Raw genomic sequence first — 18,291 nt, 5'->3', positions numbered from 1 at the left:
AAAGCAAGGAAGCCTCGGGCAAATCTTGCAGGTGCCCTGTAATGATCTTGGAGAGGGTTTTTACCCAGCTGCTGCTGGGGCTTGGAAGTTGGCTGAGACGGCCAGCCTGGAGCCCTGTCCCCCAGATTGCCCGGGGACTCTGGGAAGCTGGATGGCTCCACTGAAATTGGCGCCAGTTCCTGCAAAGCCGTTGCCGGGCACTGGCGTCATAGGAGCCACTCTGCCAATCGGCCCGCCTGTGAATCAGCAGCAGTAGGAAATTCAGCTGGACTCCATAAAGGACAAAAGCAGAATCTGAGTTGGAGATGGCAATGGTACAGGCAACTGGGCTCAGGATATGGGCGGGCAAAGGCAGGGAAATGAAAGGTGACGATCAGCAAAAAAGAGATAGCTGGACTACAAAATTCCGGTGCAAGAATGGATTCTTGCACTGGAAGTTTCGTAGTCCCAGCTGCCTGTCTTCAATCTGGTGACCGCCTTTAGTAAGATCATCATCTCGTGCAACAGCTAAGACCGTGAATGTCTATGCCCCGCCCCCTACTTAAAATGTACCCAATGCAGGCTGGCAGATGCATGCTCGTTGCTGCCAATCTTCTGATGTCACTCGTGGTTATACAATCCGCGGGCAAGCCAATGCACAGGTGACGTCTCTCACAACTTGGCTCGTTACAAAGAGCCCTGGTAAGCACAGTCATCACCAGGGCAGTAGGATGCCCATGTCAGCAACCTTCTTAGTTATGCATGGATCCCGGATCGCAAGAGCCCCCACTTGCAGTGTACCGGGATATGACCCCTCCATGCAATCCCTGCTGTCAGAAGTGGTGACATCTGCTTTGAAATGTGCTGACCTGGCAGGAACCCGTCATGGACATTGAAGTTTGCAGGTCCGGTGTCGACGCCGATGAGGGACATCTCCTGGTAGAAGGTGGTCCAGTCCTTGAAGAATGCCTCCTTGTCATTCATGTACAGCTGCAGCAGACGCACACTACATTCAACTCGCGTAGATAATTCTGCAAGGTAGTTATGCTACATGCAAGCTTGCAGGCTGCAGTAAGACTGGCAACAGCCACCATGAGGGTGGCACGGGTCGCGCAGCATGCAAAGCATTTGCGCTGCAGATGATGCCGGTGTTTCTTTTTACGGCTCAAAAAGGGCAGAATGTGGCTTGTGCGGCTGTGATCCATTGAATCAAAGCCAATTTGTGGCTTTAAAAGGGACATCCAAAAGCCTATCATAGGCCACAAATTTGACTCCTTTGACTCTTTATAGCCACCTTGGCTTTCAGAAGCCACAAAAAGAAATACTAACAACTTGTTGCCAGTTTCATGACATAAGTCAGGAGACAGAGGGCCGCAGTATTTGTGCGTGCCTTGACCAAGTTTACTGAAGTTGCATTGGCGGGAGTGACGAGAGAACGATCGCTGAAGAGGTAGCCTGCCCGCCCTGTGAATGTGTACAGCTGCAGCACAGCAATCAAAGGATTCTCATCTCCAGAGAGAGTAGACCCGGCACACCGGCAGCAGCATTGGAGTATGACTAGCTTGCAACACGTACAGTCCTTGGGTGCGACCTTTCCCCGAAGCATGCAAATCTGTAGCCCTGCGCATACCTCGAGGCACCTGCTGCACATGTGCTACTATTATTACTATTATTATTACTATTATTATTACTATTATTATTATTACTATTATTATTATTATTATTGTTGACTTTTTTATTATTTTCAAAAAAAAAATCCAAAATTCCCTACCAAAGGCAAGGTGTGTCTGCGGACAAGCTGCATGTCAAGGCTGCATCATCCTACCCCTTGATGGACTCGCCAGATCAAAGCAAGACACAATCAATTGAGGGCACAGTGCTCAGTGTTTACACCGCCCCCCGTTAGCCGGGGCCTATATGTCATCCAAGTGGACTCAATCAGCAGGCACAGATCCTTGGGCAGACATGGCATGGCATTTCTTGGTGCAGGCTCAGGCTGTGGTATACTGAACACGGCGGAGGCTCACCTCTTTGTAGTAATGGCCGTCAAAGAGGTTGGGCTGTGCTGTCATTGGACCAGGAGCGCCGATGCACACCGGACCTCCACATGTGTGCCCATCACGGCTGTTAGTAATCCCAGATTTAATTGCGTGATTTGATTAGAATACCAAGTGTGCCATGTTTGCTTGTGGCATTACTGAAAATGGCTCAGTCCCGAGAAAAAGTTACTTCAGAGCAGCAGCTTAATTGCCTCATACAGACGGTCTGGTTGCTGCAGCTTGAAAAGACATGCACAGGGCTGCTGCCCAGGGGACTCTGAACTTACTGATAAATGTTCTGACTGCTAACTGTTAGTTTAAAATCCCCTGCTGCTGTCAGGTACAGGGGATTTCTTTCAGCATGGAAACTGTATTTTTTTAGACCCGCATGTAACAGCAGAGCAGGGAATCTCACCTGCTCCTCCAAAGCCGGTGCCAGAGGCTGTGTCATGAGGGACTGTGGACCGGACATTGCCCAAATCGTGGGCGCCATTCAGGACAACTGCCGCCTTCAGAGGATCAGACAACCCACGAGCACCTGCAGATTGTCACATTCAAAGTCATCTCATCGCTCCTGAAAACTTGCAGCTCGCAGGCAGCAGCGCGGCTGTCGACAAGCACCATGCCTTCACATGATGCCGGTTAGCTGGTGCATGAAGCAAAATGGCTTTCTTGAACTGTGCATGCATGACGCAAGCGCACGCTCACGACATCGTCACATGCACAACCTCCACAGGACACGCAATTCTACAGTGACAGGGCATATAGAAAGAGACTCTGCAGGCGACACGCAGATGGACTATAAAATTTGCACCCAACAATTTTCATGGGCATGTGCCTGGTGATACTCAGGATACCCTCACGTGAGCATACTTGGAATGAAGGCCTATCCTTGACCCTTTTTCTTTGAGAGCTCTTTTGGAAAGAGGGAGGAATGAAGGCTTCACCCCAGAAGTTTGCGAGCTCGTCCAAAGTGAAGCATTCGTCCGGGAGCACAGTGGAATTGTCAAAGCAGTTGTTGCAGTCACGCCTGCCCGGCAGCAGGGGGACTGCCGGGCCCCCAGCCATCTCCACTGCCACGCCCCCCACCCACTGCAAGCACTCACATTGCTTAATTGTCAGTTTGATTGCTGTGTGAGCACATCCCCGGTCATTACACATTCCCTGACAGGGGTTGAGGTTTGGGAGAATTCTGACAGGAGTGCATGTCAGCACCACACCGCAATCGGACAAATCCTTACAGCCTAAGTAAAGGCATGTCATCTCATACTCAAGGATGGCAGCTTGTGCTGTGTTAATTGGTGAGTGCTGTTTTACCTGGATAGCGTCTGCAAAGGTGAGGTTGGGGCAACCCTGGGCACGCATCTCTGGCACAAACACCTTCATGTAGGCGTGGCATATAGCTACGCCCAGGTTGTCTGGATAGCTGAAGGGATCATCCAGCTCCTGCATCAGTGATCCATTTGCCCTGCATGCATGCAGCAGCAAGACAAAAGTTCAGTCAGTATTATTGTGGAATGTCTTCCAGGCTCTTTTAAGGGCTATGTGCGTCGAGCAGCACCTGGGTTATTGCCTGGATTATTCAAGCCGTGCATGGTACTATTGTTGTCACACCCTGTTCCTGCCAGAGGCAAGGTGCGTCTGCGAGCAAGCTGCCTGTAACTGCTGCCAAAGTCCCACCGGGTACCCCTTGTTGGACTCTCCAGATCCAAGCAAGACCCAATCAATCATGGGCCCGGTGCTCAGTATTTACCCCGGCCCCGGCCAGTATGGTGCATGGCACAGGCAAACAATGTGTCTTCCCACAGCCAGCCTGAACTGCTAGCCTAAGCTACACACGTCATAAGGGTGCAGCTGCCAGCCACTTTCAACGGCAAAGGATGATTATTGATGCTACAGCTCGTAACACTCTGCCTCATCCAGTGTGCAAGGTTTGAAGCAGCCTTTAAGCAAGGTTTTCGAGCACTGGTGCACACGGACGGTGCTTCAGGTTGAAGAGACAGCAATTTTTTGGGCCCCACCCGCCAGCATCGTTTCCGACATCCCTCTCTGCTGCATCGTGAAAGGCAGCTCGCAGGCAATTCGGCAGTGTGTCCGCATAGTTCAGCGTCTGGGATGCAGCCCGGCGAACTAGCTGCATGCAGTCCTGAGCTTTCTGCATGCAGGCAAGAAACGAATAGTTTCCTGTCCTTTTGACTTCGTTTGACTGCGGTGCTATACAGATCATACGCCAGGAGTGATCTCGGAAAAAGGAATCTCGCAGAGTCATATTTGCAGAGAGCCGTAGATGCCAATGGGGTCAAGAGGTAGGAGTCCTGGTGGTGCCGGCTGGATAGCGACATGTGCAGGTTGCCCCCATGCAAGCTGAATACAAACTAATGCTACGAGAAGCTGCGCATGAAACGTTTCCGACCAGTAGGACGCCATTTCCTATCCTGACCCGTCGGACGCTACGTTTCTCGTTGCAAGCAACACAGATGGTGCACAGCACACTGCAATGCGTTTCCAGGCTTACCGATGGAATCTCTCCTGCAGATTTTTCTCGGTCCAAATCATGGCTCCAGCTCACCGAATCTGGAAGCTGAGGGAAGCCACATGGCATGCACGTACGACATTTGCACGGTTCACTCTTCATGATGGAATTCTTCCTTACCACAGCCATACTCAGCTCCCTTTCATACTCGCTCCATAACATTACAAAGGGCTCCAAGTCATCCGCACCATATGGCATGCCTCTATGCTGCTCCAACCTTTTAGAGGCATCCTAGGTGGCAATCTCCCAACCCAGAATGGCTTGCTGGAGCTTTGCACCCCTGTGACCTGGCACACACCAACACTGAAGCTGTATCTTTTTATTGCAAGTGCAAGTGTAGCAGGCAGCTTCTGGGCTTGACTAAACACTCCCTGCCAATATCATTTACCCACACATCCTGTCCCGCAAACTAAAATCTGCAACTGTGGCTAGCCAGCTGTGATGCCGGGGCATGGCCCTCTCCTGTCCTGAGTACGGCTCACTCTAAAATTTTCTTGTACAATATAGTACATTTGCTGCATGTGTGTGTCTGTTGTTTCAAGAGAGAGCCTTATGCAAGAAACTGTCCCTTCAATCTATAGGAAAAGTCTCTGCAGCTGCAGACCTAGCCACCAGACAGGGAAATTTGATAGGACACTAGCTCGAAGATGGCAGCTGCCGCCTAGCCCCCAATGGCACAACCCTTCCTTATCTCTCCACAGCTCTCCTGGCATCGAGTCGATGCCAGGAGAGCTGCCGCCTAGCCCTCAATTGTCCGCTCTGATTCGGTGACTCAAGCCTCCCCTCTTTTGACCTACAGCTCTCCTGACGTCGATTGACATGCATATTGCAAGATAGCACAATGACTCTTCCCGGCAACTGCAGTCCTAGCCAGAAATGGCCAGCCTGGATCCCTGTCCAGCAGGGAGGTACTGGGAAGCTGGATGGCTCCAGTGGAATTGGCGCCAGTTCCTGCAAAGCCATTGCCTGGCACTGGCATCATGGGAGGCACTCTGCTGATTGGCCCACCTGTCACAGCAGCAGCAGGGAACATGTAGGCACTGGGAGAGCAGGTGACAGACCTTTAAAATATATACCCACATGACCAGGACGGAAGCATACAAGGAAGTCAGTACTAAGCGCCAAAGTGGCCTTGCAGACAGGGGTATGCTTGCAGGGTTGGATGCTTGCCTTGACTACATTTGTTGAGGCGTTTGAGGGAGTGACCACGGTCTCGGTTGCTGAAGAGGTAGCCTGCGCGCCCTGTGCTCGTGTACAGCTGCAACACAGCCCATGGTATTCTCGCCATCTATGGCTACACAAGCCCGGCCCCTGAAAAGGGCTATGCAATTGGACATATTCCTGCAGTTTCTTCGGATCAAGATCGGCCGCACTGTGCATCTCTGTGCTGAGACTGCAGTGTGGGCTGCAGATTCATGCACATGACAACATGCTGGGATCGTGATGACTCACGTCCTTGTAGTAATGGCTGTCAAATAAGTTGGGCTCGGCAGTCATTGGCCCAGGAGCGCCAATACAGACAGGACCTGCAAATCTGACCTGACGAAGCAAAATTTGAAGATTAGTTTAGACCTGTGTGTCTAATGCCGAAAATTTGGCAATTCAGCCTCTGAATTCAGCTATAGATTCTTTGCTCCCATGCACATGCAGGTGTAGTGGTCCCTGTTGAAATGTTGACTACAGGTCACAGATCAGAACAGCACAGTTCATGGGCAACTCCCTTGAGCTGTAGGATTTGTACCTGCTCCGCCAAAGCCGGTGCCAGAGGCTGTGTCGTGAGGACCATAGTTGAGTGTCCGGGATGCCTCCCGGCGAACTAGCTGCATGCGATCTTGTGCATTCTGCACGCAACGTAAGCTAAACAAATTAGAAAGGCAAGGAATTCTTAGGTTGTTCATATCGCACCACAATTCCCTGGCGTCTTCTGCTTGATGGAATGACTATTTTCTCCTTCAGGTACCTGTAGATGCCGAAGGAAACCAGTGAAGCAAGTCCCGGAGGCGGCCTCTGTATGACGACCTTGGCAGGTAGGCCGCTCGCGCTTGCAATAAAGTCGATTGCCGCAATGACCAGCACATGGAAAATTGCCATCTCTGAACAGACAATCCTTTGACGGAAAGCTCGAAAACAGCTTTGGTGCGGAGCATCCACAGTCTTGTACTTTCCGCTTTTGGCCGTATCTCATCCTTTTCACCTGAGTTATCGTCAATACATATCGAGAAGCATGGGTACCGGTCAGTATTTGCTGTCGAATTTGGAAGTTGAGGAAGCCATATTCTAGTATTGAATTGCAAGAAATTTCAGCCATTAAGATTCAAAATAATCGCACAATGAAGTAGCTACTATAGGGATCTCTTCCATCATGCTGTAAAAGCCAACTTCTTGGTTGTGCATTGATACGTTGAGAGCCAATCGACCTATAATCTGAACACATTCGAATTTGTTTATTTTATAATATCCCTCAACATATCACGGGTTGGGGGTTGTGGAAAACCCTTCCGGTCTCAAGCCAATCAGAGCACGACTTGCACGACCGCGGGCACTTCACTTGCAGTTGCACTGACGAGCAGCGCATATCCCGATTCAACAACTCAGATAAGACCTGTGCAATCTCAGGAACAATAACGTATATTTTTAGGGAGATCACAGACGTACGGGCGTGAAGGGACCGACTTAGACGCCGCCAGCTGTCTGGACATTCGGGGCGTCTTATGATGAAGTGGGCTGTGCTTGGATTGTTGTGTCTAAGCTTAGTGATCGCGGGCACCCAAGCAGAGGAGGCTGAAGTTGTCCTCACTGTGAACGGCGAGGACGAGTTCAACAAGGCGGTGAAGGACAGCGAGTTCTTGCTCGCCGAGTTCTATGCGCCCTGGTGTGGCCACTGCAAGAGTCTGGCCCCCGAATATGAGAAGGCGGCTCAGTCTCTGAAGGAAAGCGGCAGCAAGATCGTGCTGGCGAAGGTATGGTATAGTGTCTCACACCGGTTTTGGTAGATGCATATCTTTTGGGCATCCAAAGGCGCCTTATGTAATTAAGCTGCAAAACATGGTTGCCGGGCGTTTTGCGATCCGTGTATATTATAATGTTGATTTCATGGTGCTGACTGCCGGCTTGGTGTCTAAGTCTGGTGTTTTATTGCTTCCCACCAAAACAGTGGTGATCACAAGAGACGAGGCAACAAAAATTGCCTTCTTGATGTGAGGCCTGCAAAAATCTAGACCATATTGTAAGACCCATTAGAAAAATTGCAGGGATCGATACTCTTGCAACGTTGTTCGGAGCTCTTCGATCACACCAACATCCTGAGGTTGTCCCACCTATTTCTGTGCAGATCGATGCCACATTGGATGAGAACAAGGTGATGAGCACCAAGTTTGGCGTCCAAGGCTTCCCTACCCTGAAGGTATGCCGTCTCCTTTGCACCCGTCTCTTCACTGCCTGTCTTCAGGATAGCCTGCCTGATTTGGGTCTACTTTGCAGCAAGCATCTTTCCTTTACAATAGTGCAGGACGTAATTTTACAATTAGCTAATCCGCATTTGAATGGTAAAAGGAGATGCGTCATTGCGCATGCATCTACTGCCAGGCAGTCGTTGACTGGTGTCTGCCGCTGATCTGCAGATCTTCAGGAATGGCAACCTGGACAAGCCAAGCGATTATGCTGGCCCGCGCGATGCGGCAGGCATTGTGTCATACCTGGAGAAGGTGTCTGGGCCCCCCAGCAAGGAGCTGAAGACAAAGGAGGAGGTGTGTCTTTGTGGACATGCCCCTCTTGTGACCAGCACAAACATTTGTCCCTTCACTTCACTGATCGCTGCGTTTGTCTGCGGATATATGCAGCCTAATTTGCATCCTCGCATGCTTGCTCTCCATTCTGCAAACTCATCACACGCCGAAACGGTGTTGCATGAGTGCTTACTGTGGATTTGGTCCATGGCATTCTCTGAAGGCAATGGAACTAGCTCTGACACCCTTACGGATGGGGCTCATGCAGCAGTATTCTCTGATCAGGCGCTAGTGTGCGTCAGCAGCCACGCGAACCCTTGCAAGTTATCAAGGGTATGACGTTGTCCCGTGTGGCATCCAGGTGGCGGAGTTCAAGGAGGCGCACGACCCGGCGGTGCTGGGCGTGTTCAGCGGCGCGGACGCAGCGGAGTTTAAGGCATTCGAGGGAGCGGCCGACGGCCTGCGCTCTGACTTTGACTTTGCGCACACCTTCGACGCCTCCCTTGTGGACGAGGTGTGCTTTCACCTCCTTGGCTCTGAGAGGCTCTGATCGCTCACCTAATTGCTGCCATACAAGCATGCTTTCTGTGATGGCATGTCAAAGCATGTCCCATGTTCTGGATCGACAGCCCAGGAGCCCTCAGCACTGAAGAAGCCTGACTAAGCTTACTTTGGATGTTGAAACAAGCAGCTCCATAATTCACGAGAACTGAGGCAGTGACGCAGGTGTCACGTGCATGCTTGTGGGACGGGTGAAGACACGTGCACCGCAGCATGCAGAGCGTCAGTGCATACGGCATGTCATCCATTGAATGTGGTGCTTGTTGTGTCCAGGCCAAGGAGGCGCCGGCGGTTGTGGTGGTGAAGTCGTACGACGAGCCAGTGGTGGTGTTTGAGGGCAAGTTTGGCGACGCTGAGATCTCTGGCTTTGTGGAGGCGGCCACCACCCCCAAGCTGGTGGAGATGGACCAGTGAGTTCCCAACTCCCTAGCGCCACCCAATACAGCATGTTGAACGGGCAGCACTGTATCTGAGGAGTGTTTCGCATTGTTAGGCGTCCTTGATGAAGTTTGCTTGCGACATCAAGATGCCGGCAGAGTGCATTTGCTACCAGGGGTTGACTTGATCACATCTGAGCGCCCCCAAATATACATTATGGCACACTCACATCTGCTCAGGCCACTTCCCTGTAACACTGTCACTTCAATTGGATATGTTGAATTGCACATCATCTGTACAGGATGGCAAGCTAATGCAGTGATCTTCACACTGTTCGATCTTCTGTGCACTTCTGCTGTGAATCTTCATTGCTGCGGTTGACGTGCAGGTCTCCCAAGAACAAGAAGGCGCTCAGCCGGATCTTTGCCGACCAGGCCAAGCCCAAGATCCTGGCGCTCGTGTCCAAGGTGCGTACCTTGAGACACTCTCCTGCTTCCAGCCACCCTCACCCAGCCAAAGATTTCCTTTGAGCCTCCTACATGAGCTGTGCTGGCGTCACACGTGCCATACATCTTCATACGGATGCACTTTTGTGCGTGTTATCACAGTGATATGTGGGTGCGTTTGGCACGCATGGGTGCTGCCTGCATGTGTCAGCATGCATGTCAGGACCATCGTGCGAGGATTGTACCCATCCATGAGATCTCTCGAGCACATCAAGCACGCTGCTGGCGCCTTCTGACTGCATGCATTTCAAAACTGTCATTCCATGCGGCTGCGGCTTCGACAGCAGTAGCAGTGATGGTGACGGGGTGCTTGTGCAATGCAGGATGCCAAGAACGAGAAGAAGTTCAGGGACATCCTGACGCACGTCAGCTCAAAGAGGGCTGACCGCTTCAACACCCTCTGGACCGACCCCTCCGCCAACCCCCAGGTGTGAAGCCCTGCAGGGTCAAAAATTTAAAAAAAGTTTGCCACCCTTTTCACTTTTTAGAAGGCACACCCTGGGCCTACAGTATCTCTCTTTTCTTGTCCGGGAGAGGCAAGGGGCAGCAAATGCAAAATGCAAAGCTCTGGGTTCAACAATGACACATGCACGTCACTGTTTTTGAGTGAAACACTCGAAATGATGAACAAACTAGGAGGATGGCGCATAGGAGGGGTCAGATTGAGCCATGCATATCACTGCATAAGCAAATCCCAACCAAAGGGGTTATAGTTTGGAATATATCATCAATCCTTTGGCTGAACTCGCCAGCATCTGATGGAATGGTGCGTGTCCAGGTGGCCAAGTACTTTGGGCTGGAGGACAGCGAGCTGCCGGCGATCGCGATCCACGACGCGCAGAACGACGGCAAGTTCTTCCTCAAGAACGCCAAGCCGGGCGCTGTCAACAAGTGGCTCGATGACTGGGAGGTGCGCCCCTCTTCAGCTCTCTCTCTCTGATGGTTGCACAGGTCTGAAAACCTCGCTACAGGCGTTGCCTCTTCATATTCGAATCTGGGCCCAAGGGATTTTGTTGTAATCTTCATTGTGGCAACTTCCCCAGGGCCAGGATTGGGATATGAAGGGACAGTAATTATCCTTGCGGCGGATGCAAAGGCAAAAGTGATTGGTACCCTATGATAGCAGCCGTGTAGTTTTGTCTGTACTTCACAAGAGCATACCAATGAAGGCGCACAGACAGACATCAGTAGCTCAGGCTGGTCAGCAAAAGCAGAACCCCAAGCTCTGGCTAGCCATCACCTTGAAGCATTTGAATGTACATTGTCCTCTCCTGCTCATGCATCCCTATGCATGTTCGTGATAAATTGCCTCACTCAGAGTCTTTAGAGTTTAGGGGGATGCACATGCGCTGACACATGCGCTGAAGTGTGCAAGGGTGCGTAACGTGCAGGCGGGCAAGATTGAGAAGTTCATCAAGAGCGAGGAGGCACCTAAGGACAACAGCGGTCCGGTCAAGGTCGTGACCGCCAACACATTCGATGAGATTGTGCTTGGAGGCAAGGATGTGCTGATTGAATTCTACGCTCCCTGGTGCGGTCACTGCAAGTCCCTGGCGCCCATCTACGAGGAGGTGAGATTTCTTGCCAGAACCTCTGTTTGCCACAACGGCTGGTGCCTCACTTTGCCTACAAACAGCTGGGCCCATGTACTGCACGTCCATTGCCTTTGCTTATTGCCTGCATGCTCTCTGGAGCCAAAGTTGTTTGGTTGGTGTTGCCTGTTGGTGTCATGATTACAGGAGTTGTTAGGAGCAGTGCATGTTAGTCAGGTGTTGGCAAGCTAGGGATGACTGGGATGGATTTTGGGGGCATCGGTAGAGGATGTTTTGTGGCTGTGTCTTCATGATGAAGGTGCTTATGAGCGGCTTACTTGTTTTTGACAGCAGTTTTTTGCGTGTATGCAGCTGGGAACCAAGTTTGCGGACAACGAGAGTGTGACCATTGCCAAGATGGACGCCACCGCTAACGACGTGCCCAGCAACAAGTTTGAGGTACGCGTAACACCTTCCTAATGTTCTTGTTCTTTAAAGCTGTTCAATCATGCATGTTTGGAATACTTTGGATCACTGCTGTGAGTCCGGCTGAGTGCTAGAGACGAAGAATTGGGTCTGGGTCACTGTGACATGTCAGTATGTTTGCATGCAATAGCAGCTATCACCTGGCTGTGCGAGGTACAGTTGCATGGCAGGACGTAGGTAATTAACGTTGTGTTCAGTATACTCCTTTGCATGGCAACTCATGCGTGTGAACAGCGGGTACTGAAGACAGATAATAGTCTCTAGGCACCCCCTGGTGTGAACAGGGGGTTCTATATCTAGTCAGGTTGGAAATAGTAACCCCCTGGTGTGAAGCTGAGAAGGGTGAATGAGACGCATGTTTTTGCATCTGCGCAGGTCAAGGGATTCCCCACAATCGCGTTTGTGGCCGGTCCGACCGGCGAGATCACGGTCTACGAGGGAGACCGTTCCCTCCCAGACCTCTCCACCTTTGTCACCATGAAGCTCAAGGACAGCAAGGCAGCCGGAGAGAAGCTGACGGAAGCCGGCACCGCCGGGGAGGAAGTCTCCAAGGATGAGCTCTGAGCCTCTATAGGCCGGAGCTTGTGCAAGAGTCTGTGCGCTGTGTCATGAGGGAGTCTTTCCTGGTTGGAGGGCGTTCCATGCATGAGACGAGTGGCGGTCCGGTCATCATTGCCGGCACGCAGAGGAGAGCGGTGTGTGAAGGAGGCTCTGGAAACAAGCAGGGATCCCAACAGCATGACGCAGCATATGTCTCTAGTCCGAAGGGTGCTTCCCTTGAATGCAAATTCAAATGTGGCGTCTGCGCATGTCTGAACATCTTCCTTGGGCGCTGCTAGGGGGACCGTAATTTGCTGCAACCTCCAGAAAGGCCTTGGGGACCTGAATCAGGCATCACTTCCTGGCTGGTTTGGTGGGCTGACATAGCTGGAATCAGTTCCTGCTCCATGGCTCAACAGATGACAACCTGCCACTCTCGGGTCGTTGCTTTTGAAATTGCCTGCTGGCTGTGGCATAGTCCGCGGCGTGATGAAACTTATAATAAGCTGTGGCAGAAAGTAACCGCTCGCACTGATTGTGGGCTGGCGAACACGCTTGGTTTTGTACTCTGTTGTCAGCCTGCTGTTGCTTAAGCTTGTGGTGCAGCAAAGCTGGCTTCTGCATGTCATACTGCGATGCCATCCCCATGCATCACTGAAGGTAACATGCATTTGTGACTTCTATGGTTCCAGACACGAATGTGCATGACTCTGGCAATACACATGCCATCATCCCAGAGTGCATGCATGCGCATTCTTTCTGATCCATTGGAGGTCACATGTGGCACGATGACGTGTCAACACGTCTCTCTGAGCGACTCGAGCTCGTTATATGAAGTATACACAAAGTCCAGCAAGTTTGTCTTCACACCACTGATCAATCATCAAATTTTGCCGTTCATGCATATGCCTGTGTCAGGACTCTGTGGGCTGCGCTGTGTGTCAGATGATCGTTGATGACCTGCTGGGAAATTGGCGTGGCATAAGAACATTTCAGAATTCCACGCTAGCTGTAGTGCTGCCACCGTATGGGTGTGCATGCCCCAAAACACCTTTCAGACAGGAAGGGGATTCATGCTGACGGCTGTGCTGACGAGGCTCCGCCACATCAGCTCGTTGTCATTTCAGCCCCCAAATATAGAACTCTTTACTGGATTGGCATCACAGGACCCAAGTTTCAGCTCATCTAGGAATGCCTATCCTGTCTATAATAAGCAGCAAAAGATGTTTTACCGGTGTAGACCCTGTTGCGGCACAGAAAACAGTGATGAGAACAGAGGTCTTCTTTGCCCGTCACGGTGAAGTGCATTTAAAGGGATCGATCTGATATACACGAAGTCCCAAAAAATATCCATGGACGCAGCGAATCTTTCCTGGGCATCCGCACCATTGACCAGAATCCAAGCGGCACAAGGAAGAAAGGACATTGAAGGGACGACGCAACTCCAGGTCAATAGCCTAAAAAAGTGCTATGCAGCTAGCGCATGACCCTTTTAAAGTATTTATATGTATTGTTTGCTTAGTGACGCTTATCGTCAACAGTTCTTAAGTATACAAGATATTTAAGACTGAAGTTTGACTCATACCTAGGGTAGCATATTCTACTCGTCCTCGTCTATTCACTACTGGAAATGCACTAAATCGCGAAATCACTATTTTTATCACAATACATTTGCTTTGCATCACCGACACTCTCCTGAAATGGGTGGGCTGGTGGGTAGGTCCCAGTAGTTGATCTAGCCGAGCCTGATGAGGTGGCTGCCAGCAAGATGCGTGCGGCCTGCGAAGACTACGGCTTCTTGTATGGTATGTGAGCATTCCAAACTGTCTCAGAGTCATAGCCTGTCACCATGCTGCATGAAAGGGGGTATCTATCATTAAGCCCCTAGTCCATCACCATCAAGATGTAGCGCTGTAGCTGACTTCATTTGGCATGAGCTTGTGCTCTACTTGAATCAGTCGTTTCACAGGAGCCTTGACACATGGTGATGTTGTGGCATACAGTGGCCAACCATGGGGTGAGCCAGGAACTGGTGGATGAGCAGTTCCAGGCCAGCAAGCAGTTCTTCGCGCAGACCCTGGAAGCCAAACTCAAACTCAAGGTGCATATCCTTTCCTGCCCACATTCCTTTTCACATGGTTCCCACAAGTCTTCCTTGTACTGGTGGGTGAACCATCTCTTAGCTGGTCATGGAAGAATTAGCAGCTGCACGCTGCGATCCTCATCTTGGGTCGGGGCCCGGTTTGCCGGGAATGCGAGGCATCTGAGCCAGTAATGATGTTTCCCGCATGCTGCATGTGTGCGCATGTGCGCGCAGGCGGACCGGGGCAACCGAGGCTACTTCCCCTTTGGCACGGGCAGCGCCAAGAATCCCTTCTCCCAGGAAGACCGCAAGGAAGCCTTCAACGCATACGGTGCGTGCTCTCAGGGCCTCAAGATACTAGTGGGTCACTGCGCATGCAATGGCTTCATAGCATGCATAGTAAGCGCAAGGCAATCTCTATTCTGTCGTTTGAATTCCTCCTGACAGGGCACATGCATTGTTGACTGCAAAACAGTCGTCGCCAGAGCAGGCATGCCATGATGCTCCAGAGATATGCGGGTATTTGGGAAAGAGGAAATTTTGATCTGGCAACTCTTCCCAGTCTGTCAACAAGTCAGCGCCAGACAGCTGCAAGCCTTTGAGCGGCTGCACTATCTTGGGCTGACGTGTTGGATGATTCAGGATAAGTCGAGAAAAGTCTCAAAGCCGTTGCCTTCCTCAGTCTATCAGCTAGCTAGTGATCAAGCCTAATGGCTTCAGCAGGACCTCATAAGGACGTCGCAAACGGCAGTGTTTGGGCTGAGACTGCTGGGCTGGGCTGGGCTGGGCTGGGCCAACAGCGTTTAGTCCACATGCAAGCTAACCATCAGGCCTCATGACTACCACAAGAAAGCTTATCAGCAAGGCAAAATGCAAATGACAGTGTGTGCGCTGGCGTTGCAGGCTTTGAGACCGAGGATGAGGATGAGCCTTTCCACGGGCGCAACAAGTGGCCAGACGAGGTCGACCTGCCGGGCTTCAGGTGCACCATGGATCGCTACTACGGCAACATGCACTCAGTTGCGCAGCGGTGAGTCATTGGCCCCACGAGCTGGATAAGCATTGATCTCAGATTTGCTACTGCCTCTAGCCGCCCAGAGGGAGGACTTATAGCAGTGTAGCCAACATCAGAGAAGCTCACTTGGGTCTGTGCAGTTGAAGGAAGACAAAGACCAGTCTAGCTATTTGCAGAGAACTTGGGCTTGGAGTGGGCTGCTCTGATGTGGACACTGTGCTGCTCCTGCACTGGAGGTCAACAGTTGTATCTTCATAAAAGCACTCCGTGTATTCGCGTAATAGCAAGCATCAGAGCATGCATGCTTCTGGCGCGAGCACATCGCCATTTTATGCGAGGAGCACAACTTCAAGATGTGCTCATGAAATTGTTATTCAAATTACGCAGGGTGCTACGGCTGCTGGCATTGGCGCTCAACCTGCCGGCCGGCTATTTTGACGAGCGCTTCAGCCGCCCGGTGGCCAACATCCGCGCAGTGCACTACATCGCAGGCCAGCCCTCCAATGCAGAGCAGGGCATCTTTGGCGTCGGTGCGATCCTTGCACTGCCCAATAAAGAATAGGTCGGGGAGATAAGGTAATTGACATAGCGCATGCATGCGTTCTGGGTGCACTCGTGAGAGGTGTTCTGTGGTCTGCATTGGCTATTCCCTGTTAAAGATATCGCAAGGGACTGCATATGAAGCAGGCAGGATGCATTCCTTTTTTTGTTATTGGCGGGAGACTATGTATGATATATTGCTTGAGAAGGAATTCTTTTACCATAAGTCAGTGCAGCGGCCGCTCCATCTTTTGCCTCCACACAGGATGGGTTTTACAAGGCACATCTGCCAGAGGTGATCTACTTTTTAAATGGCAGCGGAAGGGATCAAGAGTGTCAAATTGCCTGCCGTTCTACCAGCTAGTTCCCTGACAAAGAGGTTCGCACCGCCGCGCAGGGCCGCACACGGACTGGGGAGCGCTGACGATTCTGGCGACTGACAACGAGCGCGGCCTGCAGATCTGCCTCGGCAGCACCTGGATCGATGTCGACCCGCGGCCCGGCATGTTCGTGGTCAACCTGGGAGACATGGTGGACAGGTGCGTTCGAATTCGAATCTGCATTTTTGATTATTTTTTTAACCTTGAAAAGCTCGTTCTCATAGGATTCCTGGGCTCTTGGTACTTCCTTCCTCAAAGAGGATGCGTGCCACCTTCTTTTCAAGAAACGCTCTATACTGCTATATGCTATCTGACTAACTTCCTCTCTGCACCCATGCATGAAGGACGACCATGCATGCATCAGTGCTTGGCTGACCTAAAGTAGGGGTGTCCTGTGGGCCAGTACAGGTGAACACTCTGTATTAATCTTGGAAAAGACTGTGTGCTGGGATATTTTGGGGGGATAATTTTGATTTTGATTTTGATTTTGTGCGCCAGGTGGACAAATGGGCGTTTCAGGTCGACGCTGCACCGCGTTGTCAACACATCCGAGCGCTTCTCGACCCCCTTCTTCCTGGCTGCCAACTGGGATGCTGAGCTGGCAGTCCTGCCCAGCTGTCAGGTGGGGTTCCTACCGGCCATGCTCAAGAGTGTGCAGTATACAAGTCTGTACAGGAAGCATCGATGGCAGACACAAATGTGCACCATCAGCTCTGGCCTCAGCTTCTATGTGACTGAGGCCAGAGGCTCTGCTTCTATGTAGCTGAGGCCACAGGCTCAGCTTCTATGTAGCCGAGGCCAGAGCCTGTGCTTCTGGACACTCATTGGATGCAAGTGTGACATTTTCGATGGGGACTGTACCCCTTCGCCGTAAAGAACAAAGGTTTGCAGTGCCAATATTGCTGGTTGTTCTGGCGGAGCACACAGTCATCGATTGCATTAAAGAATTCGTCCGCTCTGATTTCTAACCTTGATATGTCCTCACAAATGGGCACCCCCCCCTGCTCTTAATTTGTCTTGACTTCAGTAATTGCATCCAGAACACAAGGTTCCTGAGATGGCTGTTGCTGTGGACTGCACCTACATTATCCTCTTGTTCTCCTCTCATCCGTTCTATCTTCAGGCTAGAGCTGACCTGGTCAGTTAATTAATCTCTAATTTTGGCCGATCGATGAGTGGGTTATTTTAGATGGCTGCTGACTCAGCGTGCACATGGCTGAAAGGTGGCAGGGCAGCCTGTTCAGGCGGCGCCGGCCATGACCTGCGGCGCATGGCTCACGATGCGGCGTACTGCCGAGTACGAGAAAAAACGGCGCCTGGTCGAGGACGAGTCAGCACTGACTCAGCAGCTGCCGGCTCTTACCAGCCCCCAGATTTGGGCCCAGTGAATCTATGCGCCCAGGGTGCCATGCCAAAGGGAGAGGCTGTCCATCATATTACCCATCTCCTGCCGGTGAACTGTTGCTGGGATCTGTGACGAAGGAAAGGAGCAAAGGGATGCCCACTGCTTTGTTGTCATCCTGCAACCTGATGCAGTTGTGGCCTGCCAACTGGTACCTTCTATGAGGCAGATAGATCGCCCGGCCAAGTGAGGGTCGTTAAAAACCCGCAGGCTTACCATTGTGGCACACACAGGATGCCAGAAATTGATGCGACTTGTGGTAGTGGAAACGAGTGTGTGGCGCTTTGAACAGCTGCACTGAAGACCAGCATGTGCTGTGAGAGTATCTGAGACAACAGCAGGCACTGAGCACAGCCCCCTTTGCTGCAAAGATTGTGGCCTTTTTTACACTGCCTCGTTACAGTGTTCTGTGGGATCTGAGAGAGACCCAAGGGTGTCCATGCTCATCAAGTGGCACACGGATGTTGATATTGATCCCATTGAAGGCGTGGCCAGTGCTATGCATACTAATTGAAGTGTGTGCTTTGCCCGCATTTAGTATAGAACGCAAGAATGCACTTTTTGTTTTTTCCATCTGGAAGTCTTGTCATTT

General features: G+C 51.3%; 3 protein-coding genes across 3 annotated transcripts; 2 read left to right on the top strand and 1 right to left on the bottom strand.

The window, feature by feature from the left end:
• Positions 1-60: 60 nt before the first annotated feature.
• COCSUDRAFT_64006 (heme peroxidase) lies at positions 61-4,158 on the bottom strand (the record flags this gene model as incomplete). The annotated part of the gene is made up of 9 exons (XM_005647370.1): positions 61-236; positions 849-969; positions 1,385-1,459; positions 1,620-1,709; positions 2,007-2,080; positions 2,434-2,556; positions 2,966-3,110; positions 3,336-3,486; positions 4,040-4,158. 9 exons carry the CDS (start codon positions 4,156-4,158, stop codon positions 61-63), a joined length of 1,074 nt encoding a protein of 357 aa, XP_005647427.1.
• Positions 4,159-7,265: 3,107 nt separating this feature from the next.
• On the top strand, positions 7,266-12,303 carry COCSUDRAFT_16178 (protein disulfide isomerase; the record flags this gene model as incomplete). The annotated part of the gene is made up of 11 exons (XM_005647369.1): positions 7,266-7,511; positions 7,883-7,954; positions 8,172-8,297; positions 8,638-8,790; positions 9,117-9,247; positions 9,604-9,673; positions 10,045-10,149; positions 10,500-10,631; positions 11,113-11,292; positions 11,626-11,712; positions 12,115-12,303. 11 exons carry the CDS (start codon positions 7,266-7,268, stop codon positions 12,301-12,303), a joined length of 1,491 nt encoding a protein of 496 aa, XP_005647426.1.
• Positions 12,304-14,047: 1,744 nt separating this feature from the next.
• On the top strand, positions 14,048-17,685 carry COCSUDRAFT_42466 (Clavaminate synthase-like protein; the record flags this gene model as incomplete). The annotated part of the gene is made up of 8 exons (XM_005647368.1): positions 14,048-14,084; positions 14,283-14,380; positions 14,597-14,693; positions 15,266-15,392; positions 15,765-15,907; positions 16,315-16,456; positions 16,796-16,919; positions 17,521-17,685. The coding sequence occupies 8 exons, from the start codon at positions 14,048-14,050 to the stop codon at positions 17,683-17,685; spliced, it is 933 nt and encodes a 310-aa protein (XP_005647425.1).
• Positions 17,686-18,291: the final 606 nt, after the last annotated feature.

Source organism: Coccomyxa subellipsoidea, assembly GCF_000258705.1.
Source record: "Coccomyxa subellipsoidea C-169, whole genome shotgun sequence".
Classification (NCBI taxonomy): Eukaryota; Viridiplantae; Chlorophyta; class Trebouxiophyceae; family Coccomyxaceae; genus Coccomyxa; species Coccomyxa subellipsoidea.
Note: the sequence above shows the minus strand (reverse complement) of the source record. Positions and strands in the feature narration are given on the sequence as shown.